This window comes from Polypterus senegalus, chromosome 2, assembly GCF_016835505.1.
Source record: "Polypterus senegalus isolate Bchr_013 chromosome 2, ASM1683550v1, whole genome shotgun sequence".
Taxonomy (NCBI): Eukaryota; Metazoa; Chordata; class Cladistia; order Polypteriformes; family Polypteridae; genus Polypterus; species Polypterus senegalus.
Window position 1 is genome coordinate 146,982,319 of NC_053155.1, and position 22,657 is coordinate 147,004,975.

At 36.8% G+C, this 22,657-nt stretch overlaps 1 protein-coding gene across 1 annotated transcript in view; it reads right to left on the bottom strand.

Moving 5' to 3' along the window:
- Positions 1 to 1,792: 1,792 nt before the first annotated feature.
- The window catches only part of itgbl1 (integrin, beta-like 1), a 772,739-nt gene continuing 751,874 nt past the window's right edge, over positions 1,793 to 22,657 (bottom strand). Inside the window, exon 11 of the mRNA XM_039744786.1 lies at positions 1,793 to 4,211. Within this exon, the coding sequence (XP_039600720.1) occupies positions 4,120 to 4,211 (92 nt within the window). The 3' untranslated portion in view covers positions 1,793 to 4,119. The remainder of the gene's footprint in view (positions 4,212 to 22,657) is intronic.

Below are 22,657 nucleotides of genomic sequence, written 5' to 3' on the forward strand. Positions count from 1 at the left end.
TGTTGGTTACCTTTAATTGGTTTTCAGCCCTGTTTCAAAAAAAGTGTAATTCTGATCTGTTTTCTATTCCACAGTATACCAGCTAAGATGCTGTAAACATGCTATGGACATCATGTTTCCCTTTTGTACCAGCCTATTCTCTTTTTCTTGCTCTCTCCCTGTCTACGTCTGTCCCTCCGATGTCTATGGAATATTTGCAGGGGTTATATGTAATTTTCCAATTCACATACATGTGAGCATTCCTACAACTAAAGAGGAAACAAGGGAGAAGATATGACACATGGGGCTAGGTACCCAAGCTTTTTCTTTCTTTCATTTTTTTCTTTTTGTTATTTTACTAATAATAAATGTTTTTGTTTCAGGCTGACAAACACATCAGCTTTTGTTACAGAAAACAACAACACAATTCTCCTGCATTTCTCATCAAATAAGACTGAATTAAGTTAGTCTAACTCTGCATCTTTCAATGTCTCATGCTTTTCTTTTTTTTACTTGTGGTCCATATGTCAGCTTATTTCAGCTAATCGTTAACATTTTGCCTTACCCCAACCTGTACTAACTGCTGTTTGTTTCTTATTTGATGTGATCTCCTTAGTTTTTAGAGCATAGGCTCTAGGAAACTCTATAGGCCTTGTAGGCTTCAGGTTCAGACTCACTTTCCTGCGCTCAGCATCTTTAGTTAATGAGCTATCCTTATGACTATAAAAAGATATCACAGTTGTTTCTACAATGGCTACTTTAGTTGGTCCCTGAGAAAGCTGGATGTAAGTAAATGCCATTTCTATTGGCTGCATCCCTCACCCGTTCAGCAAAGCATGGGCAAGGTTAGTGTTATGTACTTTCTTGCGACAGCAGTGCAAGAGATAAGCTTATATTATGATGTTTTAATTGCAAAAATATAGGATGAATAAAAAAAAAAGTTTTAAAAATCTACTTTTTAATGATGAGACATATTAACGGATATGAGAGGATTTTTTTTAGCTCAGCATGCAGAGTCCAGTACTGTTCATGGTGGCCTATGTGCCTGCACATACCTCTAACCCAGCATGCAAAACATGTACCCAGTCACTGCTGGGTTAAAGGTGCCGCATTATCAGTCCACATTCAGTAGAACAATAGTAGCATTTGAAGTTGTTATGGGGGAAAAAGTGTTCCTTTGTTTAAATCCCTTTTTTCAGTGACTGGTTTCTCCTTAATCTACCAAAGTGTTTATGTCCTTGACTTATAAATAAAAATCACAACAAATAATTGTTTCTATTTTATTTATTTATATTTCTAGTTTACTTTGCCTATATGACTGGCGTACTGATAAGCAGCATATTTTTTGTATTATGGCATCTTCAGTCTTCTCTGGGAGCATTGATCAATACGTTTTCATTTAACATTCATTCTGAAAAGGGTACGTCTACCCAGACAGGATTATTTGAATCACACCTGGGTATAAATAATCAAGAGCTAATGTCGAAGTTGGCTGCCAGTCAGGCACTTTCTTTCAGAAGACCGAACTGTGATTAGATTTTAAAACACATCTTCAGTGACTTATTTTTTTACCAGCCCAACTTGCTACTGCATATACCGGGTGTAATATTTGATCATCATTTTTTGTTTGTTCTTCCTTATTTTACTTTTTTTTTTCTTGTTCTGCCATACTTATGCTTCATTATTACACCATTCCATAAGTATGCCATATTCTCTACAAATAAATGGATGAGTTTGTGATAGTATAAAGGAAAGAAGTGGAACACATCGTTTGTTGAGATCTTATGCTATTTTCTCACTAGAAAAGATGAAGCACATTAGGTAGAATTTATTATTGTAGTCTGTACAAAATGAATTTAATGGTAACAGAAAAAAAGAGATATGCACAAAGTAATTTTACATTTCAACTCTACAGAGGGCTGGCATCCCACTCCCACCCAAATTTAAAACCGTTTTCAAAAGTGAACCCTATATGCTGGGCTTTATCTGCCCTGCAAACCAGTTGACTGGTTAAATGAAGGTGGAAATTATTTTTGTAAATGACAAATGAATAAACGCACATTTTTTGTTTGTTTATTTTTCTGTAAAGGTGTTTCTTCCTAAAAAAAAAAAAAAAAGTCTTTGAACAGTTTTTCACTTATGTTTAAACACACAAATGTTTGGGTGAAGGGTGAACTGCTTTGTTATATGTGCTTTGGTTAATACCTTTAATTTGTCTGTCGTCTCATCTGTTTGCATGGGAAGAGGATGGTATTGATGAACTGCATGTAGTAAGCTATGTGTATCAAGAACTGTTGGTATGTATTGCTAACTTTACATACATATATGCAAAGAGTTTGTCTGCATTGTACAGTTTGTTGTAAACACAGATACAACATATTGAATAAAAATATTTCTATAAAGGCAAATTGATATATCAGAAACAAAATTAATGCAACACAGTTCACAGAGTGTAATTACACTGGGCATGGAAATGGGTTTAAATTTACACTATGACAATTATTAATTAGCATATTCCATCTGATGGGTCAAAAACAGGGTGACATTACAATGAAGAAGTCCAGCAACCAATTGTTGCCATCTTTTCTAATGTCCACTCCCATTTCCAAGAGAGGTTTATTTGTCTTGTTTCTGTCTTGCCAAGGTGTGTAGTTCTCTTTATTGTTGTGTGCGCTTTCCATATTTTTCACAGTCCATGCTTAAAAGACCAAATTACTTGAAATTTCAACATACTGTCCAATAAGATTTTTTTTTCCAATCCACCCTAAATGTACATACAGTAGGTGCATATGAAAAGCAAATTATGTTGTGTAATAAATGCCTGGGAAAAAAAAAAAAAATCTGATAGAGTAGTAGGTATGATCTTCTACTTCCAAATGCTGGGTACACTACTGGACTTAAGTGCTTTTGTTTTGCAGATATTAGGGGAGGGGAAGTATTTTGGAGTTAGAGAAAACTTGGAAAATGAAAAAAAATTGGAAGTGTTTCACTTGTGACAAGAACCTTGTTTTGTATGTGATTATTCCTTTTCACTAGATGACCAAAAATAATTCAGAACTGTCCTAATGTTGATCAGATTGTATGTATTGTAATGATAAAAATACATTCTTTAGGTATGTCAATGTATTATTTCACAGAGGTTCTAAAGCTTGAGGTGGAAAGAAAGAAAGAATGTTCTAAGTCACCATGACACTTGCTGTACCATACAGCAGGGCTGTGTCTGTTTTTGAAAAAACTGCTTAAGGATACTTAAATTCAGAGTAAGCTTCTACACCACTGAAATGAAAGCCATTTTAAAAGGATGTTTGTCAACATTTTTGTTTTTTGTTAAGGAAAGCAAACTTTTTTAACATAGAAATTCCACCAAATCACAGCATTACTAAGTGACATTCTTACTTCTTACCATGATCTATAAAACACTAAATCCCTTAATCCTTTAAAATTGCCTTTGGTATATAAAAAAAAATCTTAATTGTCCCTTAAACATCAAATATTTGTAAAAGAGAATGAAATGAAAAAGAGTCATAGCATGTGTTGAAAAGACTACTGACTAGGGATGAATGCTTTTATACTCAGAAATGACAAACTGCTATGACATACACACATAAATGTGAGACAAAGACTGCAAAATGACAACTAGAAGAGTTGCAGTAAGCAGTAAGAATGTTATTCTGATGGCAACATATGCATTGGAATAAAAAAAAAGAAAAATAAAGATTTGATTTTCATTCAAAGATTGATTTATAGCATTGTACAGTTATCTGTGATTGAATATACTGAGCTTTCCGGATGATTATGTAAGCTTTTCTAAATAACAATTTTGCATATACAGTATAAATATATAAAGTTGTTTTGGAACCATACATAAGTTACAAGGTAATGTTTCAGGATAACTGCTTTTGCTTCCAAGGTTGGATTTACTTGCATACAACAATTATAGTTTTAATAAAGATTATTTGTAACCAGTAATTTGAATGCTGTTATACAAGTGATATGGAGAAATTTGAATGAAGAATTATATCCAGCTTCTGAGTGTTCTTTGCTCCTTCCAATGATTTGCATTTTTATTTTCTACTTCTTTTCTCTGAATCTTGTTTTTTCAGCACAAATAAGTCTATTCAATGTGGCTATGCATGTTCCTTAAGGATTTTCATCTCCAATCCAGATCTCACAGGCATTTCCGTGCCATCCATCCCAACAGTCACAATTACCACAGTTGCACACTCCATTACCTAAAGACAAGGAGGAGACAAAAAAAGTTAATTTTATCCATTAAGCTCATTAAGCAATCATGTCTTAGACTTACACAATTCTTTAAATCTATCGAGATATTTGATCTAGGCAAAAAGAGCAGTGGTTCTCGATGTAAAATAAATGGGTAAACAGAAAAACAAAAATGAAGCAAAGTTTGTATGTATGATTGAGAAGCTTTTATGAACAGTACCCTTAAAATTTATTTATTTATTTATCCCTAGTTAGCAGATGTAAATTGAAAATGAAAACACAAGCATACAACAAGGAATTAATTGCCAGTCTAAGTACAAGAAGTAATCAGTGATGTGCATTAGCTTTCTAGTCCAATATAGAAAGGTAATCTGCAGAATACAGAATATGCAGGATGTCACTTCCCATGTTAAAGGAACACAGTCACCTAAGAAAACAGAGTCTGCTCTGCCCGTTCTTATATACATCCTCTGTGTTGCGAGACCAGTCCAACCCGTCACTGATGTGGACCCCCAAGTATTTAAAGGAGTAGACCACCTCTACAGCCACTTCTTGAATAGTGACAGATAGAGGCTCTTTGGTGTGTCAAAAGTCTATAACCAGTTCCTTGTTTACGCTGATATTAAGATGCAGACAATTCTCTTTGCACCAAAAAAAAAAGTTCTCCACCTGACTCCTATAGTCTCTCTCATTCCCCTGTATCAGTACAGTCCATACGTGCAGCATCATCTGAGAATTTCTGCAAGTGACATGACCTGGTATTATATTTTTAGTTCAAGGTGTACAGAGTAAAGAGAAAAGGAGTCAGAATGGTTCCTTGTGGTGCTCCAGTGTCGCTCACATCCATATCAGAAATACAGTCCTTGAGACTCAAAAACTGTGGTCTACCTAACAGATAGTCTTTTATTCAGGATCTTACATTATATGCAAAAAAACTCTGTGTGAACCTTTAAAACGGTGAACACACAATACAGCAAGTTTGCTGGTATAAAACTCAGGGTCTAAAGCAGCAGAAGCCCATTTGCCCTGTTTGGTAAAATAATGACTGGTTTCAGACAGGAGCTTTATATATTTATTATACTCATGTCAAAATTCTTAAAAGAATTATGGAATCTGAAATGTGTAGCCCCATTTACAGGTAGTCCCCAGGTTACGGACACCTGACCTACAACATATGAATGGCGCTGCAGCTGCGACGCATGCACCTCAGTAACTGCCGCTCCGTCATCTTCAGCCTGGGGACGCTGCAAGCGGTGGCTGGACAGAGGCTGGAGTGGGGCGATTTCGCCGCTCGTGCAGGGTAGTGTCCGTCAGGCGGCTCCCGGCGGCAAGCAGTTTCACTGCCCACCCCCGTTACAAGTGGTGACCCTGTTGTGGCTGAAAGGGGAGGCGGGGGGTAGCATTGTACTGTGCCTCAGATGGCTGCATGTTGAATGGGAATGGTGGTGCGGCAGGACACTGCAGGCAGCATACTGTAGTGGAGGTGATTGTGATGTGGGCTGGTGATGAACTGCCCCACGCTGCCCTCATTCATTCTCAATAGCAAGCCTGCTTGTACTGTTATGCACATAGCAGGAAGTTGTCTCTTGTCAGTACAGGGTGGTCCAGATCTAATTCTGCAGATGCAGATCGTCTGGATGACTTTGATTTATGCGGGGACGATTCCAGTTCGGTGCGAAGATGTTTCTTCGTGTGGTCAGTTTGCACACTTCTCAATGGTCCGGGATTTTTCGGGTGATTTTCTATGTAATAAACTGAGTAAGTTATAGCGTAATGAAAACTGTATAATTAGATCTGGATCACCCTATACATCAGATGTGTTGACGACTAGGGCCTAATCTGCTGTGATAGGTGTATAGTGCTGTACAGAAAAGCTCATCTTAACCTTTTGTCTTCACCTTTTAAGAATGTCTCTGAAACACATATCTGATGCAAGCGCTGATGCTACAGTAAAGAAAAGAAAAACCATCACCATTGAAAATAAAGTAGAAATAATAAAAAGGTCAGAAAGAGGTGAAACTCCATCATTCATTGGCAGAAAAACTTGGTTACAGTCGGTCAACAATAACATTTATTAAAGTAATGTACCTGTTCCGACTTACAAACAAATTCAACTTAAGTACAAACCTACAGTCCCTATCTCGTACGTAACCCAGGGCCTGCCTGTATACAGTAACATATAGACTAGTTTCTATATTATAACATCACTTTAAGTGAGCCAAAGAAGAAGACTGAGAGAATTAACAACAGTAAGGGAAATTTGAGTGACATAATGATTATATCTTGACTGGAAATTAAACCTAATTTAATATGAACCTCTCACCACAAAGTGCTTTAAGAAACGCATTTTGCAAATAATCAGAATGAAGTAAGATCAATGCATTTGATATAGACCGCCCAGTAAATGGTCAGTTCTATAGTACATTAACATACATCAAAATTATATAAAGACAGCATTAAGAGCAAGCTTAAGTACAGATTAGAACCTCAGAATAATTTTGATGAAAACAGGACATGTATTCCCAACATCATCTACTCTAAATTATATCAAGTCAGGCTTTAAGGGTCCATAAACATCGATTATCACAATCTTTGAATTTATTCCATACGTCCATCACCGGTTTTAAAGTAAACTACATTTCTTTCTGTGTGCTCGTGTTTTGGCAAAGAGTACATTTTAAAGCAGTAGCAGGGATCCATTGTACTAATTCCCTTCAGAACTTTAAACACTTTAGCCATGTCCAAAAAGATATGGGATCAAGATAACAAAAAGATGAAGAACATTTCAGCAGAAATTATACTGTAAGGTAAGTGGTATTGATAAATACTCACTAACTTGTATCAGAGTCTTGACCATGGCCCCTGATTACAGTGCTTGCTTTTTTACATAATTATTACAAACATAAATATAATTCAGAGAGCTTGTGCTTGCCAAAGGATTCCAAGGAGGCACAGGGAAGCAATAAGTCTCCTTACAGACCATTTAAGAAAAAGACAGAACCACAAAAGCAGTGAATGCACATCATTACACAATAAGGTGAGACAACAGGCTGGTAGGGGATGAAATGGTCTGTCAGCAGAAGTCGAAGTCAAACCTTGAAAGGCAACAAGGGCACACTAACATTAATAAGAAGTGATTCCCCAAAGATGATACGCATCTGAAAGCCAGCACATTCTGAGAATGTCTAACAGAGACAAATAGATTCCCCATCAAAATTGTTCTGGATTTAGAGATAGCATCAGATATGTGATATCTTGTCTCAAAAATCTGGTGAATAGATTTGGCCCTCTAAGTGGTGTTTAGGTCTCAATAACTCCTAGAGGAAGTTCTTTGCAGATAGCAATTTAGCTTTATATCTATTAACCTACTGATCCTCTAGTTAAAAAGGGACAGGGGCAAAGTCTTACTTGTGGAAAGAAGAGAAGTCATGGTCAAGAGAGCAAGAGAAAGAAAATTTGAAGTAAGAAGGAGAGTGCAATGGTACTTAGGATGTGGCAAACTGGGGAAGCAAGAGACAAGTTGTAAAGTTTTCATAGGAAAATGAAAAACAGCAACAGTTCTTATATGTTCTATACATTTGTTAGGACCAATAAACATTATTCTTATTTTCTTGGCATTTGTATGTGTATCAGAAGGTACACAGCTATTCTGGTATGTGCACACTGTGCCTACATATCTACTTAACCCACCTTAAAAGATTAGTCAGTATTTTTCAAGTCAAAGTTATCACAAGCACCCCTTGCTTAGGGGATATTTTCTTAAATCGATTACTTTATTGTTTCAAAGTGGACGTATTCAGTAGGATTAATGCTTATTATTTTCACATTTGGACTCCTTTACCTCCATTTTCAAATACAAGAACAAGCTAGATATTTTTTTAATGTTTATAAAAATTGATTTACTTTAGAACACAATTTCAAGTGGAAAATTAATATACACAATGATTTGTATTGTGCTTACGTGACCACACAGTAATACCCGAACTACTCAGAAGTGACATTTGCAATGTTTTGTGTTTTTTTGTATCTCACACCCTCATACATCTTTATCGTAAGAGCATCCCATATCAATGATGGCACATTTGATCAGAAGAAAATACAAAGCTGGTTTTAAATTAAAAGTCGTTGAAGTGACAAAAGAAATTGGTAACTACGCTGCTGCAACAAAATTCGATGTGTGTGAGAAACTGATGTAAGATTTGAGGAAGCAAAAAAGATGAAAAAAAAAAAATTAAGTGACGCAATTTTGAATGAGCATATAAGTCAGGGTCTGATTTTATGATCAAGTTTTTGAGTTTCAAGACCCGACTTATACACAAGTATATACGGTAAATATGGTATACACCGAACTTATTCTTAAATCCAATTCAGGACACAGAGGATTGTATCCTATTTGGGTATACTAAACCATTATTTTAAAGAAATATACAAAACAATTCTAGATTGATAATTTAGTTTCTATGTGAATTGCTGTGATTTTTTGATTAATTCTTATCTTGCCACTGAAAATAAATCAGAATTTTTAACCTGTCTTTTTCAAAATTCCAAAGCATTTACTGTTCTGTGATTATCTTTAGGAAAGTCAGACATCTTTAACAGGTCTTTAGTTACTGAACAATATGCTTAAAACCTGTTTCAGCAATCTAAACAATATTGCTCTGGATTAGTGTGAACTCCACCAAACTAGCACATGCCTTGTTTACTGTCATATATAAAAATTAACCAATTGCAAGTAAGACTGATTGGTTTTCCTGTAATTTACAATTAGAGAGTAACATAGTAATGCTTAAAATAATAATAATAAAAACTATTTTTAAAGTGTGAAATCTAATCTTAATTATTTTTCTATCTAACCCACATTGACATGGTTCCACACTGTATTAATAAACATTTGAAAAATATGCCAGAGTGAAGTATACTCACAATCAAGACTAACTCTGAGAAACCAGTATCTAAAGTAACTTGAAACACTTATTTTAGCTGCAAAGTAGGATAAAGTGGATGAAAACAGACAGCACAGCACAAAATAAAACAATGAGACATATTGTATGTAGTACAATAAATAGCAGCCATGTCCACGTTTACCTCATAGTGCCAGGTTATTTTTGTATACAGGAGGAAATGTGACATGATTTTCAGTGTTTTTATGACCCAAGGTCTTTTAATCACACCACCCCATTCCTGTCAACTTTATATAGGAATGGGTTGGTTAAATAAATTAAGTTCTGCTTGAAAAAAGTAACAATTGGTTTTGATTAATAAATAGGTCAAAATTAAATTTAGCAGCTACATTGGAGGAAGAGGGTTTGCACATTGATTTACACCAGGAGATTGTCCTTCTGGCTATAGAAAAAGAGTCCAACACAATCAGCTACTCCTTTAAAAGTACATATAGCTTCTTAAAATGTATTTACCAAGGCAATAAGTTTGCCACATGGTTGCTTCACAAAACAAATTTCATAACAGTGTCTCACTGATTTACACTTAGGTCTCCAAAAACTTTATTTTATTGTTCTCTGTGGAGTCTGCTAATTAACAGTTTGGTTTGGATGACAAAATAGCTGGAAAGCATTTTTTTTTTTATTTGGTGGTTTATAATATCTGGAACTTAAGGAAATAAACTATTTGGAAACCTAAAGGGGGGTTATTAAAGCTAAAGGCATACCCAGAGACTGTATTATCACTGACCAAACAGAATCCTCTAAAAATAACCGCAAGGGGTAAATTTATTAAATACATTGTCAGACCAAGAGCATTTGAAATATTTTTAAGGAATGTTGACATGCTATTTGAATGATGGGGAATGTCTATTATTTCTTAATTAGTAATAGAGCACACTAATTAACGTAATCCCATACAAGTCAAAAACATTGCTAGATTTACTATAATTTCCAAACAAATTCAAAGATCTCAAACGCAAAAGCAAACCTCAGCTTAAATGTAAGTGAAATTAATATTTTTAAAAGTGTATATGTGAACTAACCATTGGAGAACTGATCCAGCAGGGTAAACAAGAATAAAAAATATTATTTTTTATGACTCGTTTTGGATTAGAGATGTTACAGCACACTTGACAGAAACAATGTATCATTGCCTTGACTAGATTGGCTGGATGAAACAGGAACAAGTCAAAAATAAGAAAGCTACCTCATATTTGGCACCTTGATTGGCTGGCTATACAGACAAGCAGAGAATGTGGCAGCTGCCAGCAGGCTGTAAGACAACTGTCTGCACAGAAAAAACAGAAATAGAGCAGCTGGCACTTACAGTAGATGGGAGGTCCAGCTGTAAAGACAAACAGGGGTGAGGCAAATGTCAATTAATTATAAAAGGGGAGGGTACACCCAAAATAAAGAGGCATGGCACAGATTAATTATTTAGGCAGTTGCTTTAGGATCTCGTAAGTCAGTGTTCTGATTAATTTTGAGGAAGTTTTGGACAGATTGCATCACTTATTTTTGTTATTGTTTCTTTTACTTTATTTGCATAACTATTTTGTTTAATGGCTGACACTGTTTTGTGTTTTGTTTTCCATAAGTATTGCCCTGTTGTTTACAGCAGTGTTTATTGCACACATACACATGTGACGTCATCAAGCTCCCACAATAAAACATGTTAGCACCAACACAATCCCATTTACAAGACAACAAGTAACTCAATAAAAAAATAAAAAATTAAAATAATAAAAAAAACACAGAAACAGCTATCATTTTGCTGGACATTCACATTACAGGAGCAAAACTCTGTTACCACATTGTGTAAGACAACTGGACTAACAGAATTAGTCAGTCACAACTCAACAAAGCACTAGAGATGCATGGCCAGTTTAACAATAACATAAAAAAACAACTTTTCCCTGGACCTTCCACTCAATATTCAGTCCCAGTTCCTCTCCTAAGAAATAGAGTAACATTATACACAATAAGCTTCAAATTGAACAAAACAATTCTTCAAAACAAAAGTATTTTATTTATCCATTATCAGAGCCCAGTATGTCCAATTAATTCTTTTTCTCTAATTTCTTATGAGATCTGAAGAATTCTTCCTTCACCAAAGTATTAGCAAGTAATGCCATATGTATCTATGAGTCACATACGAGGGTGAGATGCTGTAAATATGGAAACAAAAACAAGATATCAAATAAAAGTCTTTAACAAATTAAAAATATGACAATAAATGACATAATTGGACTAAAATGCTCCTTATAATAAAATGACAATTTATACCAGATCATTTGGGTTTTGCCATTATAAAGTATATTGTACACTAACAGAAAAAAAAGCATTTTCTCTAAGAAGAAAATTCAATCTCTACTTCTGCCTTTTGTGTTCTTTCACAAAAAGTTATCAATTGATTTTAACGCACTGGCAAACAATACAACTCTTGCAGCGAGTCAATGCATTTACATTTACTTTTATTCATTTAGCAGATGCTTTTATCCAAAGCAACACACAAAAGATGGCAACATAATTAAGTAAATATCAGTCTAGAAAACAAGAGGTACAGGACAAGGTTGCAAAATTGATCATCACAAATGAAGAACTCAGAACAAAATGCAAGTTAGTTATACTTCCTTAGTTAAAAGAACCTATAAAGAACATTATTAATCTGACATAAACTGAATAAGTATTTAAACAGTTCTTAAACACATTAAGACAATTATTATTTAAAAAGGAGGGAGCAGCTTGTTCCACCAGCCATTAGCTGCATATGAAGAGCCTGGATTAAGATTTGAAGAGGTGGCCTCACCAAATCACCAGGAGCATAGGACCTCACAAGTGAAACTGCAACTTGTCATACACATGAAAACTCTTCAAGCGCACTTTTACTTTGTGAAGTAAGCATGGAACAATGTCTGATCAAGTCAACTTTAAAAACGGTTCAACATAAATCTTAGATTATAGCAAGGTAAAGGCCATACTTATCTTTCTGTACACCCCATTATGCCTCAATGTCACCAGAGGGAAGAGAAAAGACTAATCACATGCTCTATGCAAGCATTGCCAGACAATGTGCATTAACTGAAGACAAAGTTTTACACTGCAAAAAAATGCTTATGCAAAAACTAGACAAAAAAAAAAAAACGTTAAATGGGAGTTGTTTTATTTATTTAGCAAGAACATCTTCCAATGGGGTAAACAAGATTTACTTGACAAGATTTCTTAAAGTAAGCTAAATAATTGTAAATACAGATTAATTGATAAGTCGACAATTCCTACAATAAGGAAAATAAGATTTAATGTCATAATATAAATACTTTTCCACTTGTTTAGATTTCATTTTTAAAGTGTAGCAGACTGGCAGGACAGATGACTATATAAGAACTGATCCATCTGAGGAGGTATATACAGGTTGAGCTTCTCTAATTCGAAATTCCAGATTCTGCAAATTTTTCAGTGGCAAATATGCCACAAGTGGAATATTTTGCACCAGGGTGTCTTCTATAAAAACTTTGTTTGGGTTTGAGTGTGTACGGCATAAAGTACGATTTACGAAACATTTAACAGAAATTAAACTAAAAGTGAGCAAATAAAAAGAAATACCATACTTTAAGGTGAAACCCACAATGGATCATAAGTCTATTGGGGAATATTAACACAGTCTTAATCTGCTTTATAGCTCCTGTAACTACAAACCCATGTGGAATCATGTTATGGAGTGGCAGAGAATTATTATGAACACAAAATGAACATGAAATAATGGAATGCTGAGAACACATTTTTAAAAGAAAACGCACAGGTCAAAATACCAGTCAAAAACAGCATGTACCAGCTAATAATTATATTGCAAAACAAAAACTGCAGTTGATGAGATGAGAAAAAAAACAAAAAAAACCTGACACTAGGGCCTACTTGAATTTAAAACTAACTAGCACTAACAAGATTATTTTTTTTATCCATTGAAGGATAATGTGAATATTTATCTGATCAGCGCCATATTTGTATGATGTCACATGTACAACCACTTGGTCACAGTCACGACTAAGGCATTGCGTAAATAATGAGCATCAAGACAGTAAAAAATTATTACTTTTATTTTTTGAGATTTTATTAATTTTATTGCAATCATTCCATACAAATCAATCAATTTTTATGAAAAGAAGAATTGAGTACAAGTCGACCTCCACCCCTGAGAGAGAGAGCAAGGCCAATGGAGTAAAATGTAAGGCAATAAACATACCTGAATTGATAAGTTTGAAAAGCCAATAGAGATGAATGGAAAAGAAAAAGAAATACAGAAATAATTGCTTCCTCTGTGCTTTAAGAACTTATTTTAAAATATTACTGATTAAATCCTGCCATGTTTTGAAAAAAAATCTGTACAGATCCTCTGAGTATTTGATTTTTTCCAATTTCAAATAATATAACACATCGGTTTCCCACTGACTTAAAAGAGGAGAGTTTGGATTCTTCCAGTTTAGCAGAATAAATCTTTGTGCCAAAAGTGTAGTGAATGCAATCACAGTTTGTTTGTCGTTCTCCACTTTAAACCCATCTGGAGGAACCCCAAACACAGCTGTTAATGGGTTAGAAGGGATTGTGAGACCTAAGGCTGTCTGAAAGTTAATTAAAAATTTTGGTCCAGAATGATGTTAATATGGTGCAGGTCCAGAACATGTGACCCAGTGAGGCTGGGACTTGATTGCAGCATTCGCAGGTTGGATCATGCCCTGGAAACATTTGTTAGAGTTTTACACAAGATAGATGTGCTCGATATATCACTTTGAGTTGAATAATTGTATGCTTTGCGCATATGGAGCTCGAGTGAGTTCTCTGCATTGCTACTTTCCACTCCTTTTCTGATATATTAATTGAGAGATCTTTTTCCCAGTGTCCTCTTGGATCTTTGAAAGGGAGGGACTGTAAAATGATTTTATATATTGCAGAGATGGTGTCTGAGTCCTTGAAATTGAGCAATATTTTTCCAGCATGGATGAGGGTGCAAGATGAGGGAAATCGGGAAGGTTCTGTTTAACAAAGTTCCTAATTTGAAGATAGTGAAAGAAATGTGTAGCTGGAATGTTAAATTTGGAATGTAATTGTTCATATGATGTTGTCTATATAAAGATCTCTAAGCAAGTTAATCCTAAATTTTTTCCAGATATTAAAAACTGCATATGTTTGCGAAGGTTGAAAGAGGTGGTTCTTTTGCAGAGGTGCCACAGATAAAAGCTTCTCCATCTTAAAATGCTTTCTACATTGGTTCCATATTCTAAGTGAGTGAAGCACAATTGGGTTATTAGTATATTGCCATAACTTGTATTTATTGGGGCACAGAGCACGGAATATAAAGAAGTACTGCAGGATTTTACTTCTATTGCGGACCAGCCTGTGTTTGTTCTTCTATTTGTGTCCAGGTTTTTATAGCTTGTATGTTTGCTGCCCAGTAATAAAAGTGAAAGTTAGGTAAAGCCATGCCACCTTCTGCCTTTTGTCTTTGTAGGGTCGCTTTTTGGATATGCGGATGTTTTGAGTTCCAAATAAATTAGGCTATTGTTGAATCTAATTGATTAAAAAATGATTTATTGATGTATGTTGGGATGTTTTGAAATAAAAAAGGAGCTTAGGAAGAATATTCATCTTAACAGTGTTAATTCTTCCAGCTAGAGTGAGATGAAGGGTTGACCATCTATGCAAGTCTTGCTTAATTTTTTCCATGCATACGGCGAAATTTTGTTGATAAAGAGCTTTATGTTTACTTGTGATGTTTACTCCAGTTATTTAAACTGTTCTGCAATGATAAAAGGTAGGGTATCTAATCTAATATTATATGCTTGAGAATTCACTGGAAAGAGTACACTTTTATTCAGATTAATTCTGAGACCAGAGATCTTTTGAAATTCTATGAGTGCTGTTAAGACTGCAGGCACAGAATTTTGTGGGTCTGATATATACAGTACCATATCATCTGCATATAGAGAAATTTTCTGTTCCAGTCCTTCTCTGATAATCCCCTTTATCTGATCAGTATTTCGACTGTGTATTGCCAGTGGTTCAATGGCGATTGCAAACAGTAGCGGTGACAAGGGGCATCCTTGTCTGGTACCACATTCTAGTTTAAAGTAGTCTGAACAAATGTTGTTGATACAAACTGAAGCTTCTGGATTGGTATACAGTAATTTGATCCATGCACAAATGTTCGGGCCAAACCCAAATTTCTCCAATGTAGTAAAAAGGTATTTCCATTCAATCATGTCAAATGCTTTTCTGAATCCAATGATAATAATATTTCTGGAGTGTTTGATTTAGATGGTGAGTATTTTACATTAAACAGGCGTCAAAGATTTGAAGATAAGTGTCGGCCCTTGATAAATCCCGTTTGATCTTGTGATATTACCAAAGGGAGCACTTTCTCCATCCTTCTAGCTATGACTTTTGAGAGTATTTTAATGATCATATTTGTATGATGCACATTGTAATAAGTCCTTATTTTGTTTTGGAAAAACGGTGATTAATGCTTGGCGAAAAGTTTGAGGAAGAGTTTGATTGTCTCTGGCTTCTGTAAATGTTGCTAATAGGAGGGGAGCTAGCTGAGCGGAGAATTTCTTATAAAATTCTGCAGGGTAGCCATCAGGGCCTGCTGCTTTCCCGCCTTGAAGTGACTTTATAGCATCTAATAATTCTGATAATGCCAGAGGTTAATCGAGTTCCTCTGCATAAAAAAGTGTCCATTTGTGGTATCTGTAATGTATCCAGAAATGCATTAGATTGTGTATTGTCTTCTTTAAACTCAGTAGAAATAAGGATTTATAGTAGTCTCTGAATGTGTGCATTATATTTTTGTGGTCGATGATTTTGTCTCCGTTCGTGTTGGTGATTACTGGGATTGCATTGCGGACTTCTTGCTTGTGAATTTGTTGAGCTAAAAGCTTATTAGCTTTCTCTCCATGTTCATAGTAATGATGTCTGGATTTATAAATTAGTTGTTCAGTTTCTTTAGTTGTCAAGAGGTTTAGTTCTGAATGCAGAGCCTGCATGCACATGGTTGTGGCTGGACACATGCCTCTGTAGCCTCTTGTCTCGATCATGTGCTGCTTTCCAGTTGTTAAAACCAGTTAAGGTAAAAACTACATCCCTTTCATTAACAGTGCTGCCATATTTCCGACAGGGGAAACAGAAGCATGCGTCCCACAGAACAGAGTACTCCAGCCATGGTCGTGTGCGGTACCAGGCAGGATTGAATGATCTTAATGTTGTACCACCAAATACACGTTTGGGGTAACTACCCAGTATTGGCCAGGATGGTGTATTGCCATTAAAGTCACTGGGTAGCTGAGTAGGTTGCTTTGGGGCAGCAATTGTTGGCAGAGGTACAGGAGAAGCAGTGCCTGTTAATGCCACAGGAGTAGACATGCTAGCTGCTGTCTCTTATGTACCAGCAGCAGCATCATTGCTACTGCTATTGGTACAGGCAGGAGTACTGCCACACTTTTTAAAAGCTTGGAAGAAAGGATGCATCTTACAGCATTAGATTTCCCTTTGTGAGTTGCTGGAAGCTGGGGTGGAAAGTGAATAAGCTTTACTAAAATCTCTGTGATTACATCAGTATATGAAATGAGAAAACTGTTGAGTGCAGAGTTGAAAGCTGGGGCGGGGCTTTGTATCAGGGTCTGACAGACAGACACAGGTCATCCAGTCGGCTCTATGCAGCAGACAGGCTCACAGTGGTGCTTGTGGGATTGAGAAAGAAACACTTCTCTAACAGACTGAAACTGTGAGAAGAACAATGGACTAGTCCCCCATTGACTGTACAAATATAAATGTATTTTTTTAGTTTTTGGCAATTATCTCAAGAGTCACTATGATTTTGACAACAGAGATTTGCTGCATCCTCAAAGCCTGCCGCTGTTGCGCAGCTCATTTTGCTCTGCCCTGCTTACTGAGAAACCTGACACCGAGTCATTTGCATACTAACAGTGATTGGATGTTTAGCTGGGGGAAGGGTGAGTGGGGGATCTCTGCTGAGTGTTGTGTGAGCTGCGCACAGAGCACAGAGGGAAAGAGCGAACAAGAGGTGAAACCTATGTTCTCATTTGTGCCTTTTCTAGTGGATTTTCTTTCTCAACTTCTAAAAGTTTGATTTAAGGGTGCATGGCATTTGTTTAAGGGGGCATTGCCCCCTCTTGCCCCAGCATAGAGCCGGCCCCGCTTACCAGTGTAACTATTCCTATGTAGTAACACAAAGCAACAGTATTGCGTTTAACTGAGGGTCAAAGATCCACAGAGGGAATGTAGTCAAAAATGAACCTAGTGTCAAAAGTTTCAAGACAAAATGGTACACCAAACTCCTAGTTGCTAGACAAATTCAGGCCAAGAAATGTTCCCAACCCTAAATTCAAAAAACAGTCAACAAATGTGTAGCCTAAAGTTCATTAACTGAGAAAAAAAAAACAAAAAAGAAAACACTGCCAAACATGTTTGATAATGTCCACAATCAAAACATCAAAAATTGTCACTGTCCTTGAAAAAGTCTCATAATAAACAAAAATAGGACATTAAAACTAATCTATAAGGTAACAACAAGAACAGAAACAGTTCTAACATACTAAAAAAAAACAAAAATCGTATCAAAATGTGTGATGGAACACATAATAAAGATGAAAAAACAGTATATAATCATACAAGTGTTATTGCTGTATAATTTGGGAATTTGTTTGGTTAAGTATTTCAGTGAGGTACGACAATTTGTACCACCCAATTAAGTAAGCTGTAATAACATTAAGTTGGACTAGAGTCTAAGTCCAGTTAATAATTATAATACAAACACAGTGATGAGAGACACTTAAGGTAAAGTGGTGCTACCAAAATTAGATAAAAAAAAAACAAAAAAACTTTAGTCTTTATTTGAATAGAAAATACTAACCAACCCTTCGGAACACAATATGCATATTACACTATAATATTAAAATATGTCAATTGTTTTATGTCATGATAGTACAACCCCAATTCCAAAAATTCTGGGACACTGGGTAAAATGTAAATAAAAACAGAATGGAAATCCCATAAACTGATATGTAATTAAAATTAAGTCAAGTAACTTATCTCTACATTATTAAAAACAAAAATCTTGGAAGGGAGACTAGGGAGATGAGACTTGATCTTCTAAATAGACAATTTGATGTCCCGCGAGAGACACTTTAAAGTCATGCGAGACGAGGCAGTGAGACAACATTTAAAACAAGTTCACGGACATCTAACCTAGCAATTGTTGGAATGCTTTGGCAGACGTGCTTCATGTGCTCCCAACTCTTAAAACAATGACAAGCGACAAGCAGAACACCCAGCTTGCCAGCAGCAGCAAGCCAGCAGATGATCCGACCACTTCTCCTTAGCATGCGTTTAGCCAAACCCCCACCCCCCCCAACGCAACATGCAGAATACGTAGCATGCCAGCAGCAGCAGCAAGCCACTAGATGGCCTGACCACTCCTCCTTAGCTTGCGTTAAATCCCCCCTCCCACCCCTTCACGAGAGCGGCAGAAACGAGAAGTGGCAAAAGGACAGCTGCTATACAGGCTTTTAAGTGATCAACGTGCAGTGCGACAAGCAGAATACACAGCCCACCAGCAGCAACAAGCCAGCAGATGATCCAACCGCTTTTCCTTAGCGTGCTTTCAGCCGCCCCTCCTTCATAAAGCGAGCAGCGTTATACGTCCTGCAAGAAAGAGAGTTAACCACGCCCGGGGCCGGAAATAAAGGACAAGTACAGTATTGTTTTTCCAAAAGTTTTAAAGTAAAAGTGAAAATAATGCATATGTAACAATTTCCATAAAAATAATCTCTTTAAATTGTATTTCCGGTAAACCAAACCCAGGGGTGGGCGAGCGAAGCAAGCAGAGGACGGAGCCCCCTAGTTTTAAATAACTATCAACCAAATAACGGGCTCAAAGTTATTTACGGCATGTCAGCAAATATATTTTAACATTTTTTTTTTAAATAAAGTGACTGGATTGTTGGATGTTCAAGACTAATAAACCACATTGGCTTTAATGGAAGCCAATGTTTCCATATTTCCAATATACAATGTTACCATATCCCACACATAGGCTGCCAAAACCATTTCACCGAACAGCAAAACTAGGGGCAATGAATGTATCTGGCAGGTGCTTACTTGTTTAATGCAGAGTGAAGACAACCCACAGTTTTTCCAATTTAAACATGAGAACATCAGCAATGCTTAAAGAGCTCTGTCAGAATGTAAAACTTAAGCATTTTCATGTATGACATTTAACAGAAAATCGACTCAAATGACATTTCATAGTTTATCCTTCACTTAGTCTAATACTTATTTTGTTGGGACAAAGAAGTACTCAGGCGAAAGCCCATGAAGACACAAAGACTACGCAGATGGTGATTGGGTATAGGATTCATAACAAAGATACTTTCAAGCTATAAAAATATTACGAATTGTTATAAATTCAGTGTGGCTTGAGCAGCTGAATGTTTACAATGTTTTTTCCTGAATGGTGTGCTGACTTACAGTAGATATCTAGAAATAGGTTGAATTTCAACCATTAAATCATTTTTATTGTAGAATCATGAAAAAGCATACAGCTCAGCCTTGTTGAAAGCCTTGAAAATGAAATAGAGAAGGAGAGATAATGCCCCACCTGTCTTGTTTTACCAACCTGGTAAAAGTAATCAGTTACTTTGTACAAACAGAACTGATTAATCAATACACCTTAACTATAAACATGGCACTGGTGCTCATGTTGAGTGCTAAGTCATACTGACTCAACAGTTAAAAAAATATCTACTTATAAATTCAAGAATTCACAATGCCTTTTGACTCCCAGGGTACTCCATTCGCACAGCCCAACATTTACATGAGAATGTCACTTCCTGCCTCCATTAACATTCTCTAAAGAATGGAATACCCCTGCCTGCAGTCAATTATAATGGTAATATACTGCAGGTCAGCTAGAGCCTCCAGCCTGTGTGGCATCTGCAACATTATACAGTCAATTTAATTCCTAAATGGAAGAGCCACTTCACTTTTCAAGGCCTGTATTATCTGCTTATTCAGTTCAAGATTAAATGGACGTGATGTAAGTATTTATTCAGCTGGGTGTCTATTTAATGCTTTTTAATGCTGCTTTCCACAAGTAATTACTTATTAAAGTGACTTGATTTAAGGTACCCATCTTATAAAAAAAATAAAAAAAAGTTAACTCATGTCAATGTGTTAAATGGGCTTCATTAAATCAAATAATTATACTAATTATGTTTCTGGAAAAATTACAAACCTAAAGGCAAAAACAAGACTTTTAGAAACAAAGGCCTTCACCCGTGTGCAATGTACGATTTTGAAACTTTCAAAATTAGGGCAAATCAACTTCTGTAATGTCTGATAAGCTGTAATGTGCAAAATCACCTGTTTAAAGCCTATTAACATGAACCTCTCATATAGTAAATAAATTCTGCCTTCTGCTCTTTCTAAAATTTACCAAACTTGGTTTCCTCCAAACCTGACGCCTGGCATTCACACCAAAGAGTTCAATCTTTGTCTCATCAGACCAGAGAATTTTGTTTCTCATGGTCTGAGAGTCCTTCAGGTGCCTTTTGGCAAACTCCAGTTGGGCTGCCATGTGCCTTTTACTAAGGAGTGGCTTCCGTTTGGCCACTCTACCATACAGGCCTGATTGGTGGATTGCTGTAGAGATGGTTGTCCTTCTGGAAGGTTCTTCTCTCTCCACAGAGGATCTCTGGAGCTCTGACAGAGTGACCATCGGGTTCTTGGTCACCTCCCTGACTAAGGCCCTTCTCCCCCGATCACTCAGTTTAGATGGTCGGCCAGCTCTAGGAAGAGTCCTGGTGGTTTCGAAACTTCTTCCACTTACGGATGATGGAGGCCACTGTGCTCATTGGGACCTTCAAAGCAGCAGAAATTTTTTGGTAACCTTCCCCAGATTTGTGCCTTCAGACAATCCTGTCTCGGAGGTCTTCAGACAATTCCTTTGACTTCATGCTTGGTTTGTGCTCTGACATGAACTGTCAACTGTGGGACCTTATATAGACAGGTGTACTATATGCCTTTCCAAATTATGTCCAATCAACTGAATTTACCACAGGTGGACTCCAATTAAGCTCCAGAAACATCTCAAGGATTCAAAACCTTAGAAAAAAAAAATCCTAAAGAAACATTCACAAAGTTGCAAGCATCATAACACCTATGGGAGGGAAATGCATGAATGCACACTAGTTTTTTGGTGGCCTTTTATATTCCTGGAAATCAAGGGGAACTGCAATTAAGCCAAACCAAGAAGCACTTTTTAATCAAAGAATTATGGGAATCTGAAAGAAAAGATTGAGATATGTAATTAAAGCAGAAACCTTGACAACCTAGTATCTGGATGAGATACTAGGACAGCTTAGCTATTAGATAAACAAACAAGCTTGAATGGTCTCCTCCTGTTTGTCACTGTTCTTACATTATTATATTTTCCAGGTACATATTGCTTCCTCAATTACTTATATCATCCTGTCCTTGTAATATTTGAGCATTCTTTGCCTATGTTGTGTCTATTCATAAGTACATGTGATTATGCAGCTGCCACCCATATGGTGACCCAGTTAACATGTTTGATAATGTAAGAATTACCCTGTGAACCTCAGCTGGATCATAAAGGTTTGAGTTAAAGGACCCAATGACTGGGAGAATAAGATGTTAGAATATTACAGAATTTACAGACATTTAAACTCATTTGTGAATGTTTGGAATATTTTTTTTCCCCTCCTCGAACCGCCACCTTATCGTGGTGGAGGGGTTTGCGTGTCCCAATGATCTTAGGAGCTCTGTTGTCCGGCGCTTTATGCCCCTGGTAGGGCCACCCAAGGCAAACTGATCCTAGATGAGGGATGAGACAAAGAGCGGTTCAACAGACCTTCTATGATGAATAAAAAATTTGGACGGCGTTTTCCCTCGCCCAGACGTGGGTCACCGGGCCCCCCCTCTGTAGCCAGGCCTAGAGGTGGGGCTCGATGGACTCTCTACCACTCTGGAGTTGCCACCGGTGAGAGGCGCTAAGTGGGCATATTTATTGCCCCCCAACTTGGAGCCTGTACATTGGGGTTTACCCCGGTAGACGAGAGGGTAGATTCCCTCCGCCCTTGGGTGGGGGTATGGGTCCTGACTGTTGTTTGTGCGTATGCGCCGAACGGCAGTTTGGAGTACCCACCCTTTTTGAAGTCACTGCAGGGGGTGCTAGAGGGCATACCTTCTGGGGACTCCCTCGTACTACTGGGAGACTTCAATGCTTACGTGGGCAATGACAGTGAGACCTGGAAGGGCGTGATTGGGAGGAATGGCCCCCCCGATCTGAACCCGAGCGGTGTTTTGTTATTGGACTTCTGTGCTCGTCATGGATTGTCCATAACGAACACCATGTTCAAGCACAGGGGTGTTCATATGTGCACTTGTGTTTGTGTCGTCGGACTTGCGGCCACATGTCTTGG